Source organism: Moschus berezovskii, chromosome 15 (genome assembly GCF_049115385.1).
Source record: "Moschus berezovskii isolate FMDL1 chromosome 15, NW_MosBer_1.0, whole genome shotgun sequence".
NCBI lineage: Eukaryota > Metazoa > Chordata > Mammalia > Artiodactyla > Moschidae > Moschus > Moschus berezovskii.
In genome coordinates, this window is record NC_142474.1 from 42,135,657 (window position 1) to 42,162,821 (window position 27,165).

Consider the following 27,165-nt stretch of genomic DNA (forward strand, 5'->3'; position numbering starts at 1 on the left):
CCTAAGCAAGGATTGAACGTGGGCCCCCTGCCCTGAGACTGCGGAGTCTTAACCACTAGACCACTAGGGAAGTCCTTTGGCCACAATTTTTAATCCTAGTTTCTTGGTAGGTAAGGTGTTTTATTCTCCTTTTTGGGAATCTTCAAAAATTTCCCTTTGTTTTCAATTTCCTACACTTTAAATAAATACATGTAGGTTTTGTTGTTGTTGATTTTTGCTTGTTTGTTTAGTTCTGCTTGATGCTCTCTCTCTGCCTCTTGGAACAGTGATTTGGTATCTGTCACTAACATTGGAAAACTTTTGGTATTATTTCTTCAAATATTTCTTTTTCTTTTGGTATTCCAGTTACACAGGTTACACCATTTCCTGTGTTCTCACAGCCCACAGTTCTTGGATGCTGTGTTTTTTTTTTTCACTATATGTTTCAGTTTGGGTAATTTCTTTTGGCCCATCTTCAGATTCACTGATTCTTTTCTCAACTGCGTCAAGTCTACCAGCAAAATATTTTCATTTCTGTTACTGGTTTTTACTTCTAGCACTTCTTTTAGCTTTTATCTCTCTGCTGACATTACCCAGGTATTCATGCATTGTCTACCTTTTCTTTTAGACCCTTTAACATATTGGACACAGTTATTTCAAATCCTCTTTTTGATAATTTTAACATCTGAGCCATAATCAAGTTTGGTTCTAATGATTGATTTGTCTCTTCAGACTTTTCTGGACACCCAGTACGCCTTGTGATATTTTGCTGATAGACATCTTTATAGGGAAGTAGATATTAAAGCAAATAGGCCTTTCATATGAGTGTTTATGTTAATCTGGTCAGATGTGGAGCGTGTTTGATGTTTGTCATAACTCAAAATTTTGTTGTACCAAAAAATTTACAGTCTTCTAATCTTAAAATGTTTATTTTTTGATTAACTTGTTTGACTGTATTGGGTCTTAGTTGTCGCATGTGAGATCTAGTTCCCCAAACACGGATGAAACCTGGGCCCCCTGCATTGGCAGCTCAGTGTCTTAGCTACTGGACAACCAGGGAAACCCTAATGTCCTTATTTTTGTCTTTCCTCTTGGCTTTGGGACTTCCCTGTGTCCTGCTCCTTAAACAGAGTATATGTCTCATGTCCCCCACTCACATCCATGGTTAACATACTGGAAGCTTAAATCCACAAGATGGAAAGGTGTCGGGGAGGGAAAGCTCTCTGATCCACTAAGTCTTGTAACTGGAGCATGCAGCTGGTCAGGGGGTGTACTCCACAGAGGGGGATGAGCTCGTCTTGTAACTGGAGCATGCAGTTGGTCAGGGTGTACTCCACAAAGAGGAATGAATTCCATGATCTTTCTGTCCCTCCTCCAGAGTAAGATCGCTTCCCACATCAAAAGCCTGCCAGAGACCACCCGGTATCAGCTATGACTACAAAGGAAGTAATGAGATTCCAGCAGACCCACCAACAAAGGGAAATGAAACCAAATCACAAAAGAGTTATTTCAAAATACGAATAAGCAGGGTGCTGACTTAGAAATGCAGTATTTGAGTAAATCTGAGAGGATACATCTTGTAAACAGCCACTTAACAGCACGAGGGAACCAAATTGGTGTTACCGGTGTGCTCAGCCAAGCTCAAACCTTTGAAGCACAAGGCACTTATGATGCAATAAATTCTTTACTTAAGTGCAAAAGTAAATATAACAATCTTTCCCAGTACTCTGCTTTTAGAATCACAAATTAGATGCATGTTGAAGATAAATAAACGCTTTAAGATGAGTGTCTTTTATTGAGAGAGTTTCTATTTCTTTCCCTACACACATATATTGGAAGGCTGTAGATATCTGAAGAAATATGTTAACTTATTTTAAAAATCATGTAGGGACTTCCCTGGTGGTCCAGTGGTTAAAAATCCATCTGGCAATGCAGGGGATGTGAGTTCAACTCGGTCTGGGAAGATTTCATGTCCATGAAGCAATTAAGCCCCTGTATCACAACTACTGAGCCTGCCTTCTAGAGCCGGTGTTTCACACAGCAGAAGCCACCACCCCAAGAAGCCCATGCCCCCACAACTCGAGAGTAGCCCCTGCTTGCTGCGAGCAGCAGTGAAGACCCAGCAGAGCCAGAAGAAATCACTTAGCATATTTAATACTGTCATTTAGCCCTACCACCACAGTGCTGTTTGCTAATTGAAAATTTACAAGATTCTCAGCCCTTCTGTCTACACTAGGCAATGTGTTTATCATCAGTGTCATGCGTGCCAATTTGCATTTGATAAGTATAATTGCTTTGGAGTAAAAATACCCTTTACTTTTTACTGTAATAATGCCATGACCTCATAAACTAGAAGGCATTTTAGCTTTCAGAGGATTTGCTAATTTCATGTACTCTTTCTGAATATAGTATTTAGGAAAGAAAGCTCTTCTGTCCTTTTTCATTTTCCTATGAACCTAAGAGTATCACAGTGTTATATATCTAATTTTCTTTCATCCCTGTCAGTGTAGCCATGACAGACTATTTTCCCCAGGGTGGGAGCTGCAATGTTTTCCATTCCTCACAGTCTTCTAGAGCTTTGACTCTTATGTTCCCTCCCACGAGTCTGGGTGGACCACTGGTGGCGGTGACGCAGCATGGCTTCAGAGGCTGGGTCTTACCAAGGTGCTGTCCTGGTACTGTGGGACACTCGCTTTGGGAGTCCAGCTGCCACGCCGTGAGGAAGGTCAAATCAGCCCACATGGAGGGACACATGGAAAGGCCATGTACTGGGTGCTCCTGTGGACAGACGTGAAGTCCCAGCCAACAGCTAGCACTGGTGCCCAGACATGGGTGTGACGAAGCCACATGTGTCCTGGCCTTGAGAGACCCCAGTCACGATGAGCAGAGACAGGTCTTCCCCACGGTACGTCCTGGATCCCAACCATGAGCACGGTGTAAAGGTTGTTTTATGCCGCGAGGTGCAGGGTGGTTGGCTTTGCAGAAATGAATAAAAGGCAGAGGCTTCTCAGAAAACCAGGGGCAGGTGTGGTGTGTCAAACACTTTCACCGCAGAACAAGGCAGGAGGCATGGAGACTGCAAGTGTTTGAGGAAACCACACCAGCCTCCCTGAGGCAGCAGGACTCACCCCTTCGTAGAAGTCTCAGGGCATTTCTCTGGGGAGGCATGGGTTTGCACCTTGTATTTCTTGGTGCACGTCTAACGAGTGCACTTAGACATGGGGGCCTCAGCTTCATCGTGTGCAGAACTTGCCAGTGTTCTGTGGTCCCTGCAGGGTCTGAAACCCTGCGGAAGGCTCAGGGTCACGTTTCCTCTGCCCCAGCGCTGGAAACTCCACCCTCTGCGAGTTTAGATGAGAAAGTGCGGCTGGGTCACACCGCAGGGATTTGGGGTCAGGCATGTTCTGGTCACTGCCCAGGATATGGTCCTTTTATCTCTGGAGCTTTGTAGTCAGATAAGCTCATGAAGATAAGAAAAGTTAGCCAGTAAGGGCTAGACTGGGGCTTCCCTGGTGGGTCAGTGGTAAAGAATCCTCCTGCCAATGCAGGAGACACGGGTTACAGTCCAAGGGGTCGCACAAGAGTCGGACACGGCTAAACAACAACACAACGACGACAAGGGCTAGACTATTACACAGTGACAATATGATATCTCTCTGACTTTACAAACCTTGCAAGCACAATATGTGGGTAAGGCCCTTAAACTGCATGTGTGTGTGTACACATGTATGGCCCCATTTATGCCACGTAAAGGCCAGTTCCTGTGAGACTGTCGGTGGCCACGAGCACGGGAAGGGCAGATGGAGAAGGGAGGGGAGAGCTGTCCTGGGCCCACAGACTTTCTCTCTGTTTCTCCTTCTTTAAAAAAAATATATATATTTTTGCTTTATTTCTTTTTAAGTCTTTATTGAATTTGTTACATATTGCTTCTGTTTTTTGTTTTGGTTTTCTGGCCCGAAGGCATGTAGGATCTTAGCTCCCTGACCAGGGATCAGACCTGCACCCTCTTCACTGGAAGGCAAAGTCTTAACCACTGGACTGCCAGGGAAGTCCCTCTGCTTTTCCTTTCGTTGGTGTGTCTGCCCCTTTTGGAAACAGTCTTTTTCAATAGTTTTGCCATCTTCTTCTCCGTTCTCCATTGTGAGAAACAAGCAAAATCTTTTGGATGAACGTGCCTTTCTGGCTGGGGAATCAGAAACAACATCCTAGTCTGAATTTCGCTCTTCCCTGTTACCCACCCCTTCCAGACAATTCCTTTTGCTGGGTGCCACCTTTGGGTCAGGTACAAACCGGCTGAACTCTGTCTTGCTTTTCTCGTCACCTCCTAGAAGCCGAGGAGGAAAGGACACCGATGAATGGCGTGCACGCAGGGACCTGCCACCTTCTGTTCACTTAGTGCTAGCTGCACCGAGAGGACAGCCTGAACCCTTACAAGGGACCGTGGATCCTGGGGGGCCCAGGGTGCCGGCTCAGAGGGGCCCGGCCAGTCCAGGTCCTTCCCAGCCACCAGGAATGGTCAAGTTCAGCTAAGGGTTCCAACAATTCAGATGCCTGCTCTAAGCACACACTTTTCCACTTTCGCAGTGTAAGTGATATATTATACACCTTAAATATGTAGTTTTATTTGTCATTTATACTTAATAAAGCTGGAAGAAGTGATAAACCCAAGAGCACAACCTCCCTCTAGACCTTCTGGCAGTTCTAAGTTACAGGGACTTCAAACAAGGGCCCCAGGGCTCAGGTGTGCCCTGCACCCCCAACTATGCCCCCAAGGTCTGCTCCTCCTCCTGGAAGAATCTGGGACTTTGCAGAGGCCGTAACTGGAGGAAAGGAGTGCTTCCTCCATGTCATTTGATGACTCTTTTTGCTGTTGTTTCTGGAAGATGCTCCTGAAAGCTGACATGCAAAGGTAGAGCAGGGGGGAGGGTGGCGGTGCGGGGTGGAAGCAAAGGAGGAGGGGAAGGAGTGAGAGGGAAAGAAGTAAGAGCGTCTTCCACAAAGAAGAAAGGTCACTGCAGCTATTTCCAGCGTGTAACATATTCCATTAGCTTTATTATGTGGAAGACATTAGCATTACGCACGGCGGGAAGGGACATTTTCATACAGAGCATCTTTTGCCAGCTTTAAAGATGAGAGCGAAATATGAAGATAATGGGATGATGCCTTTCTCTCCTCGGGGCTTTGTGGGCTGGCAGAATAACAGGCTGGAAGGAGCATACTATGTGGGCCAGAAGTGACCCGGGCAAGAAAAAGACATTCAGGCTGAGACCTCAGTACTGTTGTCCCGGTTCTGACCCGCAGCCATGCTGCAGGACCACCTTCTGGCCCCTCTGGGAGCCCCTTCAGGACTCCACTAGGACCATCCCTCTGACTCCCCTGGGGCTGGGGGCCATTTTCACAATGGGGAGAAATGCTAACTTTCAGTTGGAAGTTGGTGAACATCATAATGAACTCATTTCCCACCCAAGCCCATGGATGACCCCGCTGGCCTGCCTGCCTGCCCTGGTGGGATCTAGGACCCGCCAGCCCCCAACCCCTTCCCCTGCCAGGTGACACTACTGGTAAAGAACCCGCCATTCAATGAAGGAGATGACAGGGGCAAGGGTTCGATTCCTGGGTTGGGAAGACCCCCTGGAGGAGGGCACAGCAACCCACTTGAGTATTCCTGCTTGAAAAATCCCATGGACAGAGGAGCCTGGAGGGCTACAGTCCATGGGGTCATAAAGAGTCAGACACGACTGAAGCGACATAGCGTGTACGCATACGTGCGCACCCCTCCGGTAGAGGAGGAGGGTGGGGAGCGGAAGACCACCCAGCTGTCCACACTCCCTGAGCTGAAAGAGGAAGTCCAGGACTCTGGGGAGAGGAGGTGGTGGGGGTGAAAGTGGGTGCTACCTCAGGGATGGTGTGTGGGGGTGACAGCATCCTGTGTCCCCAGCAAAGCCACCTATGAGGGGAGGCCATGGAGGGGAGGCCCTCAATCTGCGGGTCCTTGAACAGGACAAGCGGGCTCAGGGGCTTCCCTTGGTGCTCAGCCTCCATGGGTGTGTCCCCCCAGGCTATGTCCCTCGGTGTTAGGGCGTCGGTGTTTAAAGGAACGTCATATGACTGTGCGGAAGCATGATGGACAGAGCCAGGGGGGTTGATTAAACGGATGTTAAAATATCACAAGGACGCTGCCTCACCTACTTAAGGTACTAATGTCATTAAGAATTCGATAAATAGGCCCCTGAAAGAACTCCTTCAAAAAGTAAGCCACTGACTTCTAGGGGACAGAAGAAGTCGTTGGGGGCAGTACCGGCGCCGTGGAACTGTCTGAGCATCCATGCTTTCTAGAACTTTTCTCCTAAGGCATCATTACCTTCTGTTCATTTCTTTCCCTGACATGCCCGTTGGGCTACACTCATCTGCCTGTAATAAATAACTCTATTGCGAGCATTTAAATGGGTGAGCAGGACTCCTCTTTGACAACAGCTTGTCAGCGAGGACTTTAACTGTGTGTCTGTCTTATCTGTTCACGGACTGCCTCCAAGAAGGGCTAAGGAAGCCTGACTGTCCTGAAGGCCAGTGGCCCCTTCTCATCCCGTTTCCCAGCTGTTTCCCAAGGTCTCAGTGAACTCACTGTCCCCATCCTCTCAGCTCAGGAACTCATCTCAGCCGAGGAGAGCGGGCGACTTGAGGTAGAACTCTCTCATTCAGGCCCCTTGTCCTTGGACCTGCTCCCCTGTTTCTGTCTTCACACCAACCAGGCAGACAACTGGAGTGTGTTTAGGCCACAGACCACAAATACCACACCCTGGAGATGCAGCTGACTGGACAGCGAGGCAGCCCCCGATCCGTCCACAGCCCATCATGAGCTGAAACCCTTCCGCCACGATTTCTGACGACAGACTATCATTATAATTCTATCCTGGGAGCTAAGAGGGAAGAGCTCTGAGTTTAGATAAATTTAGAAATATAGCTAAGCCCGATTCTGCTTGAAGCCTTCCCCTGGCTTTTGAATTCTGTTAAGTTCCTGGGAAATAAAGTTAATCATCTTGCAGGTTCATAAAGGTTGTGCCAAGAGCACTTTTACATCCTGCAGCCCAGGCCGTTCTTCAGTTTTATGGCTCGTGGGGCACCTGCGTTGTGCCTGGAATGTCTCATTTCTCTGCTGGGAGACAAGGGCAGCAGGTGGGCTCCGGAGGGGGTCAAAGTCTTCCTGATTAGACAGGCGGGATGTTTGGGCACACCCGATCCTGTCCTGGCACCAAAGGGCTAAGTCCGCTCTCTCCAGTCTCTTTGCTGCAGCCAGACAGCTCCTGTCTGCTGGGGAAGGGTTGCTCTCTAGGGAAATGAACCTAGTTGCTCTGGGTCTCCCTGGTCCCAGGGTGATGATATAACAGGGAAATTTCAGAAAGAATTGGCCTTTCTCATGAAACGCTCTTATGCCAAGAATGGAGGCAAGTGGAATTTGTCTGCATTTAAACAATCAGGTGCTTATCAGCTTGATGATAAACAGATGTAACATCCACGGGGCAGTATTTCCTTGTTACTGATATCAAGCGGCCTTGCAGCTGTCAGCACAGATGTGACAGACTCGGACAAAGCAGGGGATCGATGGGTGCATCTGGTTATAGCCCAGAACTCCCGAGTTATAGTCCTCTCTTCCTGGGCTGTATTTCTTCAGCTGACGAAGTGCGGGTCTGGCCCGATTCCCTGTGAATCTTGCATTCAGAACTGGTCCCCACACCAGTGAGGTGGGAGCCACGGAGCAAAACAGCCAGAAATGCCCAGTACGTCTCCCTGATGGTCCCCCTTGCATATCGGGGTCACAGCGTGCCTGCACAGAGCTCTGAACACTGAGGGGTCCTCTGGGTCAAGAGAGGCCTCCTGGGAGGTGCTGGGGCCTCCTTCTGGGAGGTGCTGGGGTCTGGTGATGCTGTAGGGGTGGGTTGTGGGGTCCTGGGGGGCAGACACCTGAGTCCGGGCCTAAGGGGCTCTGGGCTCCAGGTGGGGAACACTGGCTATTCTGCGGGCTGTGGAGTCACTGAGGTCTGTGAGCTGGGGACCAGCCTGGGCCCATCTGCACATGGGGTCCCGGGAGGAGAGGCGCTGGAAATAGCATCCTGAACCGGGACAGCAAAGGCCTCAGAAAAGGGGCCATGAGATCAGGAGTTGGGCGAAGGGGCTGAGGGGCGAGCAGTAAGGACGAGGCTGGTACCTGGAGGGTGTGAGGAGTCAGAGCCCAGTGAGCGCAGTGGGTGGGATGCGGACGGGGAGGCCCGGGCATCTGTGTACTGTTTGCAGCCTGGACTGTGGGCCAGCGCTGCGTCCATCTACAGAGGAAAGAAAACACTCTCTCTGGCATTCAGAGCGCCCTGAGCACCTCTAGGTCCAGGCCCGGGAGCAGATTCCAGACTCTCCTCCTGGACTGGTGACGGAAGCCGACTCGGGGCAGAGACAGCCCTTAGACCACACAACAAAGCCGCCAGCTCCTGCACCTGCCACCGCAGACAGACACATACGCCTCTGGGAGGCCAGGCTGCAGACGGTGCTTCCCTGCACCCGAGGCACCCGCCTCCCCGGGGAAGCCCCCGGACAGCTTTGGGAAGAGACGCCACGCACCCTGAGGGCACCTGCCGTCCTCGGGGCTCCAGCCTCCTTCAGACTCCAGAGGGTCGGCCGAATTACGGTAACCCCTCTCCTGATCTGAAATTTGTGCATAATAAACTGACTTTCACAGTAAGCCGTCCTTGTGAGATACCAGCCAGTTATCTGAAAACCAGCTTAAGGGCCAGAGAAATCAGGTGTATTCTTTGAGTTGGATCAGCATGCACCCCCTATGCAACGTGATGGGCACAAACGCGCTCCCAGCGCCCCCGACGGGCGAGGCCCAGGAAGCCTTATGTGGACACGGAGGGCGCTAGATGAACATTTGTCGCTTACAAGCTCCACTGTGGTTTTGAAAGGCTGCCTGTCATTTCCAGAGGAATGCAAGGCAATTCATACACCTCTAAGGACCAGGCAAGATGATGCAGTCATCTCAGGAAGGCAGTGACTCATTTTAGAACTGAGCTCCAGGGCCAGGGTCTCAGGATGGACTTAACACGACTTCACTATGCTTAGATTCCTGGGATGACCACAAAGTACTGCCAGCCTGTTCTCAGTACTTTCTTCCCTTTTAAAATATTTATCTGTTGATTTTTATTTGTTTTGCTGCACTGGATCTTAGCTGTGTCGTGTGGGATTGAACCAGGGATGGAACCCGGGTCCCCTGCATTGGGAGCGTAGTCTTAGCCACTGGACCACCAGGGAAGTCCCTGTTCTCAGTACTCTGTGTGCCTGTAAACCCATCCTGGACAGCCTGGAAGCTTCTGAGGCTCTTAGTGACCAAAAGGGGACCACCAGAAACCCGGTCTGGTGGTGGTGGGCAGTGCAAGCCTGGGATGGGGTGGAAGTCTTGGAGGGAGTGGCAGGAGGGGGTGGGGTGAGGGCAGAATGTGGGTAGGAGGAAATTTTGGGGTTCAGGCTGGCTTTGAACACCTCACTTAGTTTGGATGGAAAGGGCAGTTGCTGGGGCTTTGACACTATCCACCTGGGACTAAGATGGGCCAAAGTGGCTCCAGACCATGGAACTTCCTGGAGAACCCCAGCTGTGCCAGAAGTGGGATGCGAGGGGCCCAGGGCCACATTCACTACCTGCATTTCTCTGCCCCCAGAGCAGGGCCAGTTCTAAAGGACACTCTCCACCTACGCGTCTTGCTGCATCTTGCACCCCTAAGCCACCTGCATCACGTCACCTAAGAACTCACTGCTTCTTTATCTTTGCTTTACTTTTAAGGCACCTGGCCCCACGCTCTCCCCAACTGGCTTGGGCTGGGCACACAGGGCTCCTTCGAGCCTGCCCTTGTATGTGCATGGACATGACAGTGAGGCAAAAAGCTTAGGCCCATGTAAACACAGGCTGCAGTTTTGTTTCAAGGACTCCTTCCTATTTATTTGTAATTTAAATAAAATTAAAGGTTAAGGATGAAGAATCCCCCGTCTAAAAGGAGAGAAGGAAAAATAAGAACGAGGAGCGCTGCACACATGCTCTGCAGGTCACAGTACGTGCTGTGCTCAAGGTAATTTTCCAGCTCTAAATTCAGCATCCTCTAAAGCTCTGTGTCTGGGATTCATGCAACTCTCAAGCACCAGAAAATGCCAAAGCTCATCAAGGAAGCAAGAAAAGAGGAGCCCTGCTGAGAGCAGCACCCCCACCCCCACCCTGAGTCAGGGGCCGAGGTCCCGTCCTCTCGCTGCACCAATTCCTAGGCCCGAGGTACCTGTATAACATCATCCGGACCTTTAACGTCCATGTACAGCTGGTCTCCTGGGTGAGGCAGCCCAGTGAGGGGTCTCTCAGTGCAAAAGGCTAAATTCCACTAATGCCAACATCACAGCATCAGAGATGTACCAACAATGGCCCTGATTCCCACTAGAGTCCACTCAGCAGACTTCACTGAGCAGTGAGTCATCACAACGGCCCCCAGATTTCTATGTCCTGCTGACGTCACTGTATCGTGAGTCCAGACACAGGAGGTACTGTCCAGCCCGTTCGTGCTACGGACAGTGAGATGGCTCAGTGGCCTGGCCGAGACTGGTATCTGTCACAGACCAGGGCCCTCTTGGCTGAATGTGTTCAGGCTGGACTCAGCCTTCACAAGCCGGGCCACAGAGGTCACGGGCCACTGCACAGAGGCGAGAGCTCCTGAGACCACAGCTGTTCAGTTTGTTTATTTCTCAAGTTGTCACAGGACCCATGCAGAGCCTCAGCCTCAGAAGAGAGGCGAAAGAAAAGACCAGCCCTGCTTTTAGAGGCTATGTCCTCAGAGCTTTCGACACACCGTCCCAGAGCAAAAAGATCATGCATTCGCCAGTGTAGTCAGAGGTGAGCATGAGGCCAGAGGGAAGAATGTAACACCTGCTGTGATTTTCACTCCAGACTGCCGGGCACTGCATGCGCTCTGCCCTTGGACAATCAACACACAGGGTTCTCTGCTCCGAACAAATAAGCACAAAATCAGGACACTAATTACTGAGACAATACATATCCTATAACTGAAAAAAAAAATTCAACTAACCTACTCCAGGGAATGGAACAGACATGATGCGTTTGTTCATTTATCCACCAAAACAAGCTGAGATCAGTGACTCAACTCCAGCATGCATCCCGGAGGAAGAAAAATAGATCAGAAATCTGGTTTGTCTTGGCTGCACCGGATCATTAATATTTATAAAGAATTGTTTAGATCCAGAAGTTGCAAAACAGCTCTCGGAAGCTACAATCAGCATATTAAATATACATACAGAGATGGAGATAGCGACGGAGGAGGAGAGCTCAGGGAGGAGGGAGGGAGAGAGGAAGACAGAGAAAGGGGTGGAGGGGGAGGGGTGGAGGGGGAGATACAGGCTAAAATATATCCGTCTGATATATTAGGCTATCTTTCTAGTCATGTTTTCATTCCACTTCTGCAAAGTCAACACCATTCCCGGGCCTGGTGGGACTCTTGCAGCCCCAGTAGTTCCTTTACCATAACTTTGGTGGTTGCGGGGAAGAGGTTGGTCTGTCCAAATCCTTCCCACCCCTTCTGCCCCTTGGTAGCATCTTCCTTCCCAGGTTGTCTGGTCACTCCTGCTTCTCCACACCTACTGAGACTGGAAGGGGGTCTTGGCATGTCCTTCTCTGTGACTCCAGAGGGTTCATGGCTTTAGTACTTAGTTGCCAGTACTTTGTTGCCTTGCTGAACCAGATGGTAGTTCTGTTAGAGGACCTGGGACTCTCATATATGAAACCGGGTCTTGTGCTAATTCCGAGTCTGCTAGAACTTACCAATGCAGTCACCGGCGGTACTCAGCTTCCTATAAATCAGAAGGCATTCGGGAATAACAAACTTGAGGACAAAAAAGGGACCTGGTGACATACATAAAACATTACCTCCAGACCTGTGGATGATTATAAACCACAGCACTCAGTGCAGGGAGGACACAGGGTCCAGTTTTACGTGATGCACCTGTTCCAAGCACACAGCTTTGAACAAACAAGAGCATTTCAAAAACCTGTCCTCGTTTGTGACAGGGTTTAGCTGGGAGAGCATGGAAATGCCGGTCCCTCTGATGAGATGAATGGCTAGAGACGGACAGGTGACAGCTCCTCAAAACGCCTGCGGCATCTGCCAGTCAAGACTCCATTGGAACCAAGTTCCTGGCTGACGTGGGGGCGGAGGGAGGTGAAAGGCCCCGTCTCCCTCCATCTGTCTCCAGCAACCCCCAGGGTGCAAAGCAGAAACCCACGGAGGCCCTACAGTGCCTTATGCATGCATCTGCTTGCTTTCTTGTGAAAGGATTTTCTGCTCTGAGTTGACTATTCCAGAGCGTTTTGCTTCTGGGTGGTGCCCTCTGACACCTGTTTTATTTCCCATCGTTATCCTTTGATTTAAAACCCTCAGTTAACAGACCGACAGAAGTGTGCGTTCAGGGCTCTTGGGCCCTGCCCTGCCCTCCCTGGACCCTCAAATCACCTCTGTCTTTGTGGCTTCCTCCAGTGGGGAGCCCTCAGTCTATGACTGATGGAAGCCCCTCCTTGGTGGGCAGCTTGGAGGCTGGCACTGCCTCCAGGGGGCCCGAGGTGGGGGGTTCATGTTGGCTCCCATAGCCCTGAGTAGGGCGTGTGCCCAGAGTATTTGGTGGCTTGACTTGATCTTCGTCATGGCAGCTCCTCCTGGTTGTGTCTGGACACCCTCAGGAGACACCACGTTTATAAGCCACATGGTTCATCTTTATGAAACGACCAAACAGAAAATGGGTGTGCAGGTGTTTGCATCAGACACACATGCGAGCCCCTCGAAGGGCCGGGCCTGGGGCTTCCCACCCATATTCACACGGCAGTGCCACCTCCCTGAGTCTGAATGAGGCTCTGATGGGCTTCGTTCTGTATGTCCCAGTGCACTTGACCCCTAGCCTGAAAAGCCAGGGCGAGTTCCAGTTGGTGCCAGAAGGAACGGGAACTCAGGTGACAGATAATCTAAGTTCCTCAATCAAGCCTTCAGTTTGCTAATTAAAAATATTCCTGTTGTAAGAGGAACACATTCTCTGTATAAGTAATTAAGGGAAGAGACAAATACAGATTTCTGCTTCTCCTGACGCGACAAGTCTTCTGCAGCAGACAGCTACAGATTCTTTATGAAATATTAAATAATACTTTTAAGCACTGACGCTATTCATAAAATTCATAATCTGGCTCTTAATTCCCTTTTCTCATTTAATTATTGCTATAATAGTGCAGTTAATAAAGGAAAGAAACATTTTGTGAAATGAAATGAAATCAGGACATGATAAATGCTCAAATGTAGACAATGCCTGAGGCAGACACAGCGCACGGAGCCCTCAGGCTTCCCTTGGCTCCAGACTCAGGGCCTCTGGGTGGTGGGGGGACGGAAGGGTCTTCCAGCTCCAGTCTCAAGCTCGAACCTGCCATGCAGGTGAAGACGCCTAGGCAAATGCCCAGTCCCTTCTAGAAGGGTTCCTTTCCTCACTGTAACACACTCCAAGCAAGTGGGGACAGTGGATTTAGACAGGAGAACTGTGCTTCTATTTTTTGTTTGCAGATAAAAGTCAAAGTTATACTGCAGGAGGGGAAGGAGGGGACTTCCCTGGTGGTCCAGGGGTTAAGACTCTGTGCTTCTACTTCAGGGGTGTGGGTTTCATCTCTGGCTGGGTAACCTGCATGCCTCTTGGCCAAAAAATAAAATAAAAAAGTCTTAAAAAAGTTATATTGCAGGAAATTTGATTTTGAGGGTTAGAAACATTGATATATGCATCATGTACCATACTTGCTACATCTCTGATTTCAGGAAATTATTTAATCCCTTGAAACTTCAGTTTTTTCATCTATTAAATAGGGATAATAAATTCCCAGCTTTCAGACTCATTGCAAAGATTAAATAAGATAAAGTGAGCACATCAACTAGATCCTAGCATCGCTCAGCAAATTTCGGTTCCTCTCCACCCTCAACATCACTCACAGCATCGGTCCCTTGGTGGACCAACCAAAACTACACCTAGCACTCTCTCTCTTTGGTGTATAAAACGTGCCTATACTGGGGGCTGGATCAAATGATTAGCACTGGAATAAATGAAGTTGTGGACAAATACTACACTTGGGCCTCCATGCTGAGTCCTCCACACTGTCAGTTCCAACTCGCTGCCTCTTCTGGGGGTGGCTCTGGGTCAGGCCCACTGCCAGCCAGGTCTGGCCTTGGGACACCATTGCCCTCCCTGATCGCATAGCCACCAAGCAATGTGAGGGCAGCGCCCTGTCATGGACTTCTGGAAAGAACGTGCATGTGTAACAGCTCAGACTATAGCAGCATCAGGAGCGAGGGAGGGCTTGTTCAAATGCAGGCTCCACGCCCCACCCTGGTGGCTCTTATGGAGCAGGTCAGTGGGGCCAGACAACATGACTTTCTAACCCCGCTGAGGCTGTTGAAGCTATTGGCCAGGACTGCCCGAGAAGGCAGGTGCAGGGTGTTTAACCTGGACCAGGACCCAGCAGGTGCAGATGCTGCCTACCTCACTGATACTTTGACTGCTGTTACTGCTACTTAAGGCCTTTTTCAAATCATAAAATCTGTTGGAGAAAAGACCCCACGTCTGTCCATCTGTCCCTTCACCTGGGAACTCAGGTGTGTGCTGACAATTCCCATTTCCAGTGTCTGCAGTCGGGCTTTAGAGGCAGGGACAGAAGGCCCGGGGGCCTCAGGGCTGGGCTGGAGCGCTGGTGCCTGGGGCTGCCTGCCTCCCGGGCCTGCAGTGCCCGGGTCTCAGCTACAAGCTCCCACGGACCCATGTTCCTTAAGGGGCAATCCACACTCACAGCACAAAGAGAAGAGGGGCTGAGAGCGGGGGACCTCAGAGCCCCTCCTCTTGTTCCAAGCGTGAAGGCAATCCCACAGGCCTCCAAACACTTGCTCTTCACTCCAAGAAGGTGGCCAGCAGCTTCCACGGAGACGGCATTTCATTTGCTGTTAATATATGATCAGAACCCTTTCCATGGAAGGTATTAAACATCCTGACTGCTCAGGCCTGAGTCTAGGAGGTTCTTAAGGTGTGAAAGATAACATTACTCTCCGAGAAAGTGAAAGTGAAAGTGAAGTCGCTCAGTCACGTCCGACTCTTCACAACCCCATGGACTGTAGCCTACCAGGCTCCTCTGTCCGTGGGATTCTCCAGGCAAGAGTCCTGGAGTGGGTTGCCAGTTCCTTCTCCAGGAGATCTTCCCAACCCGAGAAGGAGGATCTAATGCCAGTCTCTGCAATTGTGGCTGGATTTTTGTTGTATTTATCATCTTTCAGACAAAGATGCTATGCCTGCCCTACCCTCCCCAGGGACAGGGAGAAGCCAAGATCAGGAATGACCTGATCGTCTGTAGGCGACCTGTCCTGGGCCCCACCTCTGCTTACCCAGGGCTCACCCAGCCCCTGCTGGCAGGTGACACCAATGTCCACTTGCAGAGTAAAAATATTGGCCCCGTCCTATAATTTGGCAATTAAAACACAGCTTTAGTGTGGAGGGCACCCTCTGTGGGGGATGGGGTGAGTCACAGGCCAGGACGGGAGGCTGGGAATGGGCCACCTGCCTTCAACTCTGGATGCAGGGGGCGCTGACGTCACACCTGTGCTCCTAGACAGCTGGCTTCCCTTGGCTCCACCCTCCTGGACCTTCCTTCACCTGGTGGAACCCTCCTGCCTGTTTGCATTGCAGGAGCACAGGATCAGGGTGCTACTGACACCAAGCGGTGGGCTCCAGGCCGGAGGTCTTCTGGGGGCCCCTTCTGCCCACGTGCCTTTGTCCAGGTCCCACTGTGGGTCCCAATCCTGGGCGCACACAGCACCCATGGCCACTCACTCCACTCACCACCCCCAGGGCCCTGATGGCCTGGAGTCTAGTTCTACAGCCTGGGTTTGTGCACCCCAGTGTAAGGGCCTCTGGCATGTGTAGAACCAACTCACCAAAGAGAGGCTCAGACGGACCCTCCAGGCCAAACCTGGATGTGGAACAACCACTGGGCACAACTCTGGCCAAGTAGGACGGCTCCATCACCCCTCCCCACACTCGTCCATCCTCTGGGACCAAGATCTCAGAGCTGCGGCTGCGCCACGCCCCCCTGGAAGGGCCTCTGGGGCCTCTTGGTTTCCTTGCAAAGAGGGGCTGCCCTTGAGGGCCACTAGTGGATTCCCCCCTCCCTCCTCACTCTTTGTAGGATCAGGAAAGGGGGGCAGGGGACACAGGAGCACACAAGGGGACTCTCACCCAACACACTGAATCGGGACAGACAACGGCAAGAAGTGAGAGGCCAGGGTCCTTCTCAAAGCAAGAGGAATGAACGTTTCCAGCATAAGGCCTGGCTGGACGGTCCCAGAGTCCCGGACACTGGAGAGGGAGCCCCAGGTGCCTTGAGGATGCTGTGGGCTCTGGAGCAACAGAAGGGGCTGCCTTTCTCCCCATCTGGTGGGGATTACGGGTGAGGCTGAAACTCCCTCTTTAATTGACAAGTACATGTCTTCCTTTGATTAATAAGAATGGGAACATAGATAATTTCTGAGTGACAGGAACACAGAGGAAGTATTTAAAGCCTGGGCTCCATGAAGGCACAAGGAGGAGGTTTGCCATGAAAAAGGGCCAGGAACTGACTCTCTTAGAGCCTTGCCACTGGACAGAGGGCCCAGTTACTGGCCAAGACAGGCTGTTTGGGATGAGTGCGCAGGCGCCATGTCACAGGACCCTATTTTATGTGTGAGCCTTTCACAAAGAAAACAGAACCCACTTTACCTCTGTTCCAGCACCCCCAATGGACTCTCCCAACACAGGGTCTGTCCTGCTGGCACCCCACGACTGTCTGCTTGGAGGCCCGGATCCCAATGTGCTGCTTTCCCCACGGCCGCCCTCTGAGAATGGGCCCGGGTCTGCTGGGGTGAAGTTGGGCCCCTGAGACCAGGTTCCCCCCGCAGCACCCCCACCCCGTCCTCGCTAGCCTGGGTGCACCGGCCGCATACGTGTGGCCAACGGGAGGCCTTACCTCGTGGGACAGGTAGAAGGCGGCTATGCCCAGCGGCCAGAAGCAGCAGAGCATGGAGAAGACGCTGAGGCCCAGGTGGTCCCGCGGGGGCATCACGAGGAAGTTGTCCTCGCTCTCCGTGTCGCTGGAGTAGTCACTCTGCCGGGAGAGACGGATGGGAGGACGAGGGTCAGCAGGGGTCTCCCACCATCACTGACGCGAGGGTCAGGCCCAGCAAGCCTGCCCGGCAAGTGCCGTCCCCCGTAGGAAGAGAAGGACCCCAAGGACGGGCTCTGGGCTGTTCCAGGGAGATCAAACCCACAGCCCAGTGGACCTCTGGGATGGGGTGCGGACAGCGGGGTGTCCACTGGAGAATTGGGCTGGGGGAGCACACATGCGGGGTGTAGAGTCCACTTCTTGTTCTAAGACGTCAGCCTGGTTTCAGGTTGAGGCAGGACTGGTGTCGGGGCCAGGACACTGCCTTGAATCCCATCTTTCCTTAGACTGTGACCTAAATAAGGACGTCATGGGCCTGGTCTTGAGCCCCGGTGTCCCTCCTGTTTTGCTTAATCAAACGCACATAAAACTGCAAATTGGAGCCTCCACTGTGCCTGTGTAGGAAGCTTCCTGCTGAACTGTTTGTGTCTTGTCTGGGGGAGAAACAGGCACACAGGGAGGGGCTCACCCCGATGGCAAGGAGTGACCTTCTCCTTGGCCCCCCAGGGTGGGAGCAGGTGACACACTGTCCACAGAGCACCCAGTTGCCCTCCACGCATATAGACACATGTGCACACACAAACACATACACAGGCACGCAAACACACATAGACACAAATACACACAGACACATAGATATACACAGACACAAGCATACACACAAACACATGCACACAGTTACACACACGGACACACAAACATATACACAGACACACACAGACACATGCACACACACACAAACACACACACAGACACATACAGATATACACAGACACATGCACACACACAAACACACATCTGAACACACACAAACACATGCACACAGTTACATACACAGACACACATACAGACACATGCACACACACACAAACACACACAGTTACATACACAGACACATAGATATACACAGACACAAGCACACACACAAATACACACACAAACATGCACAGTTACACACACAAACATACACACAGACACACACAGACACATGCACACACAAAGTTACACACACAGACACATACAGATATACAGACACATGCACACACACACAAACACACACACAGACACATACAGATATACACAAACACATGCACACACACAAACACACATCTGAACACACACAAACACATGCACACAGTTATACACACGGACATACAAACGTACACATTGACACACACAGACACCTGCACACACACACAAACACACAGTTACACACACAGACACAGATACACATGGACACATGCACACACACAAACACACATCTGAACATACAGAGACACACAGACACACAGTTACACACACACATGTAGACACACAGACACACACGCAGACACATAAAGACACAGACACATGTACATGCAAACACACACACAGATACATGCACACACACACAAACACATACGCACAGTTACAGACACACAAACACACGCAGACACATACAGATACACACAGACGCATGCATACATGCACAACCACACCCAAACACACATCCAGATGCACACACACACACACCTCGGGTCCCCAGCACCCCTCCCTTTCCCCTCCGCTGGGGCAGGTTTGCAGAGCTCCTGTCTTTCCTCTGTAGCATTGCCTTCCAAAGAATAAAGAGAAGGGGATCACCCATCCTCATTCCTGCAGAGGCGGAACCAGCAGCCCCAGGGAGGCGTCTCATATGCTGGGGTCTGGGATTGCGGGCTGTGGCAGACACACATGTGCCCCCCTGCAGGGAGGTCAGAACCCTCGATCCGGGATGGGGAGGCCAGATAGGGTCTCCAGAAACCTCAGCACTGGGCTGGAACTGCCACACTGCCCTTGATGGCCCTCTGCATGGGGTCTGGGGAAGGGACCCCACAGTTAGGGCAGGATCTGAGGGCCCAGGAGAGACACAGAGGATGGGGTTGAAGGACAGATCCAGAAAGGATGCGGGACATGTGACAGGTCAGTCTATGCAGGTGGGAATCCTGGTGCCTGTGTGACATCTCTGATTGCGGGTACTTGTTCGGGCTTCGGGCTTCAGTGGAGGTCTTAGGTTTTGTTTTAGTTTACTATGAGTTTAAATATGTGGGCTGGCTGGATTCTCACAGCAGCTCTGGAAATAGTGGCTGTGGCTATTTTTCCTGTTATTTCTATTTGGCAAAAGACACCCTGGCCTCTGGGAGGTTACAATATCCCCAAACCACAGAACTGGCCAGCTGGCCAGGTCACTCTAGACCTTGTGCTCCCCACTGTCTGAACACCAGGGTCTGGTCATCTGCCAACCCTACTGGCCTCAGTGGCTTTTTGTCTGAAGCTGGGGTGTCTTCTCCACACCCTTCTGCCCTGGGATTCTGATGATTACTTCTTGAATGCTCAGTTTCATGGTGGCAACGGGGAGGCGGGTGGCCAGAGGGGCCACTGGGGAGTCTTCCAACTGAAGAGCAGTGCAGTGCGAGCTGTGACCACAGATCCCACAGAGATGCCTGGGCCTCGACTCCCCTCTCTGGAAACAGCTTCTGATGACACAACCATGTAAGGGGCACCCCTCAAAATCTTCACAGAGTTTTATTTAGAGTATAAGGGAGCCACTTCTGTAAACTACAAAGTTGTGGCTGCTGCTGCTGCTGCTAAGTCACCTCAGTCGTGTCCGACTCTGTGCGACCCCATAGACGGAAGCCCACCAGGCTCCCCCGTCCCTGGGATTCTCCAGGCAAGAACACTGGAGTGGGTTGCCATTTCCTTCTCCAATGTGTGAAAGTGAAAAGTGAAAGTGAAGTCGCTCAGTCACGTCCGACTCGTAGCGACCCCATGGACCGCAGCCCACCAGGCTCCTCCATCCATGGGATTTTCTAGGCAAGAGTACTGGAGTGGCTTGCCATTGCCTTCTCCGAAGTTGTGGCTACATGGCATCAAAACAACTAGTCAATTTTGATTAGAATTGATTTTTAAAAACTCAGATAAATTACAGGGCAGACAAAACCAGCCCAGCTCTCTGTACATTCTCCCTCCCATCAACAGCAGTTCTGTAGATACAACTGGTCCTGGGCATTGTGCCATCAGATGGGGGTGGGAGTCTGGGGGGGTGACAGGGACACCAACAAACCAAGAGGAGAAAACACACAACTGCCACCACCAAGGCATGAGCCACACACAGCAACTGTTTCTGAAAATCCTCTTCACGGGTCATTAGATTAGAATATCTGCAAGGCAGGATGCAAGCATCTAAAGGTGTTCACTGTCCATGTGCTTGGAGGAACAGATGCTTCAAGCGGGCAGAGCAGGTCTGGACCCCCTCCCCATGGCCAGGCAGTCCACCTTCAGCCGTGACCTCCATGCAGAGAGCTGGTTCTCCGCCCCTGAGGTTTCTTCCTTGGGAAAATTTCATAGGATAATCACAGAGCCCGGCTGGACATGTATCAGCCCTGTGAGCATGGCCACGAGGGTGCAAGGGTGCAGGGGGCTGCACCCCTTGTCACTCATCTCTCTCAAGGCCTCACCCCCACACTAGCTCCCTGGGCCCCCACTGCCCCCTCATCCCCTGGCCTTCTCTGCTGGGGGGAAGCATCTCTGCTGGGGGGATCATGTCTGCTGGGAGGGAGCATCTCTGCATGGCCTGGGTTGGGAGGCAGAGGCCAGGAGACACTGGGAATCAGGAATTCCTGTGAAGTCTGTATGGTGCTCCCAACAGCACTGCTTCAAAACAGCAAAATCACAGAGGACTCAATGTGGACTTCTACACAGTCATGGAAAATGGTGATGTAGGTGCTTATTCACTGCCCTGGAAAGATGTTTATAATAACTGAGGGAAAGAAAGAACGTGGAACAAATCATATTTCCTCCAAAATGTCAGAAATTAAGCTGCTTCCAGATGAGGGGGCACATCAGTGATCTTTCTTTCCTTTCTTTTTGCATTTCTAGTTTTTCCTACAAGAAGCAAGGTTATTGGTGATGAAACTTACAAAGGAGCAGACGTGCTGACAGGTGGGGCTCCCCCGTCCTTCATCCTCACGTGGAGCACAGGGAATGTGGTCCACTTGGAGACACTGCATCAGGGGCCCAAGGAGCAGCCAGTGGAGCAGATCAGAACTCAGCACAGCACTGGAACTCCTTGAGACGCGGGTCTGACCCACGGAGGGTTAAGACAGCCCGCAGTGTGCATGTTTACACAGACCAGCATGGCGGCGTTGCCCCGAGTCTACTGTTGTTGTCGTTCAGTCACTCAGTTGTGTCCAACTCTTTACGACCCCACGGACTGCAGCTTGCTAGATTTCTCTGTCCTTCACCATGTCCTGGAGCGTGCTCAAACTCATGTCCATTGACTCAGTGATGCCACCCAACCATCTCTTCCTCTGTCATCCCCTTTCCCCTGCCTTCAATCTTTCCCAGCATCAGGGTCTTTTCCAGTGAGTCAGTTCTTCACATCAGGTGGCCAAAGTATTGGAGTTTCAGCTTCGGTATCAGTCCTTCCAATGAATGTTCAGGACTAATTTCCTTTAGGATTGACCGGTTTGATCTCCTTGCAGTCCAGGGACTGTCAAGAGTCTTCTTCAGCCCCAAAGTTTGAAAGCATCAGTTCTTCAGTGCTCAGCCTTCTTTATAATCCAACTCTCACATCCATACATGACTACTGGAAAAACCGTAGCTTTGACTAGACGGACTTTTGTCGGCAAAGTGATATCTCTTTGGAGGACATTCTGTGTGCCATCTGCCATGGGCCATTTTCTTTGCCTAGTGACTAGTGAACTGCATATTTTGTCTAAATACTGAGTTTTAGTCCTTTGATTTTGTTTAAATACCACATCAAGTGCAAACTTAAATTCTCCCCATTTAGCTTTGTTTGTTAAATTGAAGTTCTCTTAAAAACTTCTTGCCTTTTGAAAGGTACTCAGATGTGTATTTAAATATGTATTTTGAAGTGGGTGTAATTTGCTTTACCTACTAGATGTATAAATATAACTTTTGTAAGTAAAAAACAATATGCTCTCTAGGTTTGTCATAGCTTCCCTTCCAGTATGATTTTCTTCATGTGTGACTTTCTGCACATAAGAGTTTCATGTAATAGCATAAAGCAATGGTCATCCCTTTAGATCTTCTTCTTCCTCTTTATGTTACACCTGTCAGAGAGATATAACACGTTATCCACTGGGTTCCCTACTCTTTGCAGGTGGAAAGTCCAAGGTAGCTTTGGCACCATGGATTGGGATTGGTTTGAACTAGGACTTGACTCTCAGAGTCACATGAGTGCAGGGTCAGCGTCTGAAATTCCTGGCCTGGGTGCTCTGATGGTCTCGTCTCATCCAAGTGGAATGATGTCCATCCTCACTTGAAGAAAGGAGAAGTAAAACCTCATGAAGATACCATGTTCTACCTAAACCAGCCATCCTGTCAGGCTGTGGGGACACAGGCTGGTTGAATGCAAATTGGTGCCACCTTAGGAAGCAGATCTGTCAATGTGCAGCACAATTAAATATGTGCTGAATTTTGGCCCAATAATCTCACTCCTAGGTTATTTATCCTGAAGATTCACCTCTGATAATAGAAAAATACACATGCTCAAGGTTATTCATTGCAGCCTTGTATGTAATTACAAAATATTGGGAATGACCTAAACGCTCATTCGAAGGACAGTGATTACATAAACAGTGAGGTGTCCATCCCATGGGATAAAGAGCGGCTGAAAAAAGAGTGTGTGATACTGATGTGAGCAGACTGCATGAGACTGAGGATGTTAGTTTCCATCTATCTATAAATAGATTAAAAAATAAGTATGTCCGTATACACACACGGTTACATAGATGTGTTTCTGCATGTATGTGCTGCACGTTTCTTCCAGTTCAGTCTGTGGAGAGAGCCTGGGACAACACACCCACTCCCAGGTGATGAGCCGACCCTATGCCTAGACATCAGTTTCCAAACACGGTTCTCCAATATGTGGAATCGGGGCACTTTGAAGAAATGACCCATTTCAGGGTCAGGGCTGACAAACCCAAAACAGACCTGGGACAGCTCACTGCACAGGAAATGATAAAATGGGTAAGAGATGACGAATTGCGTCAAAAGGACACAGAGCCAACCAGAAGGGGCACCTGCTGTCTAATGTGTGATGAAGAGAATAAACATACCATGAATACGGTAAGGATGGACAGGAACCTATCAAGTAACAATCAATGGTCCAGTTTGTATGAAGCAATAAATGTGTAAAAAAATAAATGTGGGGGAAGGGGAAACTCTACCCCATGGATGAATGCCCAGCTAACAAAGACGGAAGGAGCCATGAGGTTAGGAGCTTGTAAAGAATGTTAAAACCAGTAAGTGAACAACTAGCGCCAAGTGGGGTGCTCCATCTTCACATAGCACCTCCCTGCAAGATGCTTATTAATTCCAGAGAAATGCTGCTTGGCTGGGAGACACCTGGCAGATGCCACTTGCAAAGGGGGATGGAATCACTGCTTGTCAAGTGTCCCACGGACATGCCACGCTGGTAACAGGACACGTGGAGGCAGGTGTCTCCCCGTGGGGGCCCTGCCCACAGCACCATCACCTGAATCCAACCAGCAGGAATCACCAGATGACCCAGAAGGAGGGCTCCCCTGTGAAACAACTGACCTGGACTCTCAAAACATGTCAAGAACATGAGGTGTTGGCAGAAGAAAGGTTCCAGATTATAGAGGACAACCAGTCCATTCTAAGGGAGATCAGTCTTGGGTATTCATTGGAAGGACTGATGCTAAAGCTGAAGCTCCAATACTTTGGTCACCACACACGAAGAGTTGACTCACTGGAAAAGACTCTGATGCTGGGAGGGATTGGGGGCAGGAGGAGAAGGGGACGACAGAGAATGAGATGGCTGGATGGCATCACTGACTCGATGGACATGAGTTTGAGTGAACTCCGGGAGTTGCTGATGGACAGGGCCGCCTGGCATGCTGTGATTCATGGGGTCACTAAGAGTCAGACGTGACTGAGCGACTGAACTGAACTGAACTGGAGATCAGAGAACAGCCTCAGGGCTTCCCTGGTGGCTCAGTGGTAAAGAACCCACCTGCCAAGGAGGAGACATGGGTTGGATCCCTGGGTTGGGAAGACGCCCTGGAGAAGGGAATGGCAACCCACTCCAGTATTCCTGCCTGAAGAATCCCATGGAGAGACAAGCCAGTCCATGGCATTGCACAGTCAGACACGACTTAGCAACTAAACAACAAAAATGACAAAAAGAGAAGAGCAAGAAAATGCAGGTTTGGGTCCTGAACTGGGTCTGATTTTTTCCCCATTTTTGCTATAAGGACAATATTGAAAGAACTGGAAAAATGTACATAAGGTCTATAGATGAGATGACAGTACTGGAATGATTTTAATTTCCTGACTTTTATAATTTCACTTGTTTTTGGAAAACATACCTCGCCCATTTAGGGGTAAAAGGACATCTTGTCTGATACTTTCTTGCAAAGAGCTCAGGAAAACATATGCACATTGAGAGAACGGTAAAGCACCCAACGGTAAACGGTTAAGACCAAAGGAAACCGGGTGACAAGCATATAGGGATTCTTCATACCATTTTTGCAATTCTTCTGTCTGAAATTATTTCGGAAATAAAAAGTCAAAAAATCCCTCACACGTGCCATTTTAGGAGGAAAAAAATTATACTTTAAATTGAATTCTTTCTTTTGGGGATTAAGCATTGCATTCACTTTACCCTCTTTTCTTCATTACACTTTAATGGAAACACTGTGAGAGTTATGGGGGGAAATGAAAAAAATATCGAATTCACTCTTTTTATGACACATGAATAATTCATTTTACACTGTGATTTGGCGTTTCATCAAGTTTGTCCTTTTCGTGTTTCTGCAGAGAAGCCACTTAGTCGTGTCAGTGTCACACACCTGCTCTCTCAGGAGCTCGGAGACGTGTGGAGCCCAAGGCAGCTCTTGGAACAAAGCCGGGTCACCGAGACGACGGGTGGCTGCATGTCCACCCTCGGGGCCAGTGACAAAGGGCTCCCAGGTGAACCTGGTGGCGGACAGCTCACCTGGGCCCACGAGGATGACGCTGTCCTCAACTGAGAGGAGAGGAGGGTGGGCAGGGAGCGGGGGCCCTTGTGGAGCGTTCACCTCCTGGGAACGAGCTATGGGGACACGCATCCATCCAGCCATCCTCACCCGTCTGTCTGCCCAGAGAGGTGGGGCGCATTCCTCCTGGGAATGAGCTGTGGGAACACAGCATCATCCAACCATCCTCACCCGTCTGCCCACCCACCACAGAGGGTCTGCACCCTGAGGAAGTGCAGGAGCTACTTGTGCCTCGGGAGGGGCCAGTGAGAACCACAGGGCCTTCCTCTGAGAGCCCAGCTGCCCCCTCCCTCCTGGGTCCCCCACCTGGCCAGGCTCCAGAAGCCTCTCTGGCTGGAGTGGGGCCACAGCTGTTGTGCTCTGGACAGGCTGACTGTGAACCTCCTGCCTGTTCAATGACTCCTTCATCCTCTTGTAGCATCAGGGACTGGCCAAGGATGCCAGCCCCTGTGCAGGGTGAGGTCCTCAGAGCTCCGTGCCCCACCTCTGCAGCAACAAGAAAGCCATCTGTCTAGGAGCAGGGACCCCAGGGCCTGCCTACCTGGTGTGCCTCACCCCCTTGCCACCGAGTATGGCCACTGCCCCGCATGTCTGCGTGCGCCTGTGGCACAGGTGGGCCCCCTAGTTTGTAAAATGAGAGCATTTTCTAAACCAAGGGATGCCTCTGTGCAAGATCCCACCACAGTAAACCTATGGCCATATATCAAGGCCCTGGCTGGGCTGTTCAAAGTCATCAGTTACCAGAGGGAGGTTCAAGAGGGAGGAGACATATGTATACCTCCCCAGACCCTGGTGCTGGGAAAGACTGAAGGCAGGAGGAGAAGGGGACAACAGAGGACGAGATGGCTGGATGGCATCACCGACTCAATGGACATGAGTTTGAGTAAGCTCTGGGAGTTGGTGATGGACAGGGAGGCCTGGTGTGCTGCAGTCCATGGGGTTGCAAAGAGCTGGACACGACTGAGTGACTGACTGAACAACAGCAATGGCTGATTCATGTTGATGTTTTGCAGAATCCAACAAAATTCTGTAAAGCCATTATCCTTCAGTTAAAAAATAAAATAAAAAAAAAATCACTCATTTCCCAAGTTTCTTTACTGTCCTGAAATACTTCGCTTTATTGAAAGGAATGCATGTATTTAAATTGTATTTTAGTTAGCTTGAAGATTATAGAATATTAAAATTCATTAAAGATGGCCTTGCACAGTATGTGTGTGTATGTATATGAATAAATTATTTTACTCACTGTGTCTGTGTGTGAAAGTGAGGTCGCTCAGTCGTGTCTGACTCTTTGCGACCCCATGGACTGTAGCCCACCAGGCTCCTCTGTCCATGGGATTCTCCAGGTAAGAATACTGGAGTGGGTTGCCGTTTCCTTCTCCAGGGGATCTTCCTGACCCAGAGATCGAACCCAGGTCTCCCGCATTGCAGGCAGACGCTTTAACCTCTGAGCCACCAGGAAAGCCCAGTCACATCTAAAAACTCTTCAACTAAGTCTAGGTCACAGAGATGTATATGTGTATACACACACAAACAGACATACACACACACACTTTGAAACAATTTTAGACTCACATAAAAGTGTCAAAACTAGAACAGAGTTCCTGGAGGGACTGCAAAGATAGAACGCAGCCCCACATCTGTGACCGCACCGCTTACATAAGCGTGGCCCAGAGCCTAAACTAGGACACAGCTCTGCCCAGGGCAAGACCCCTGACCAGCCCCCTCAGCACCAGGCCCCAAGGGTCACCCAGGCTGCCGGGGGTGTCAGCAGTTCACTCCGTTTTATTCCCGAGTGATTTTCCACGATAAGGAAGTGCCGCTGTGTGTTCATCCGTTCGTCCACCGAAG

At 50.4% G+C, this 27,165-nt stretch overlaps 1 protein-coding gene across 1 annotated transcript in view; it reads right to left on the bottom strand.

Moving 5' to 3' along the window:
* SYNDIG1 (synapse differentiation inducing 1) overlaps positions 1 to 27,165 on the bottom strand; it is a 56,466-nt gene that overhangs the window by 16,498 nt on the left and 12,803 nt on the right. The window contains exon 2 of the mRNA XM_055430984.2: positions 17,078 to 17,215. Within this exon, the coding sequence (XP_055286959.1) occupies positions 17,078 to 17,215 (138 nt within the window). The remainder of the gene's footprint in view (positions 1 to 17,077; positions 17,216 to 27,165) is intronic.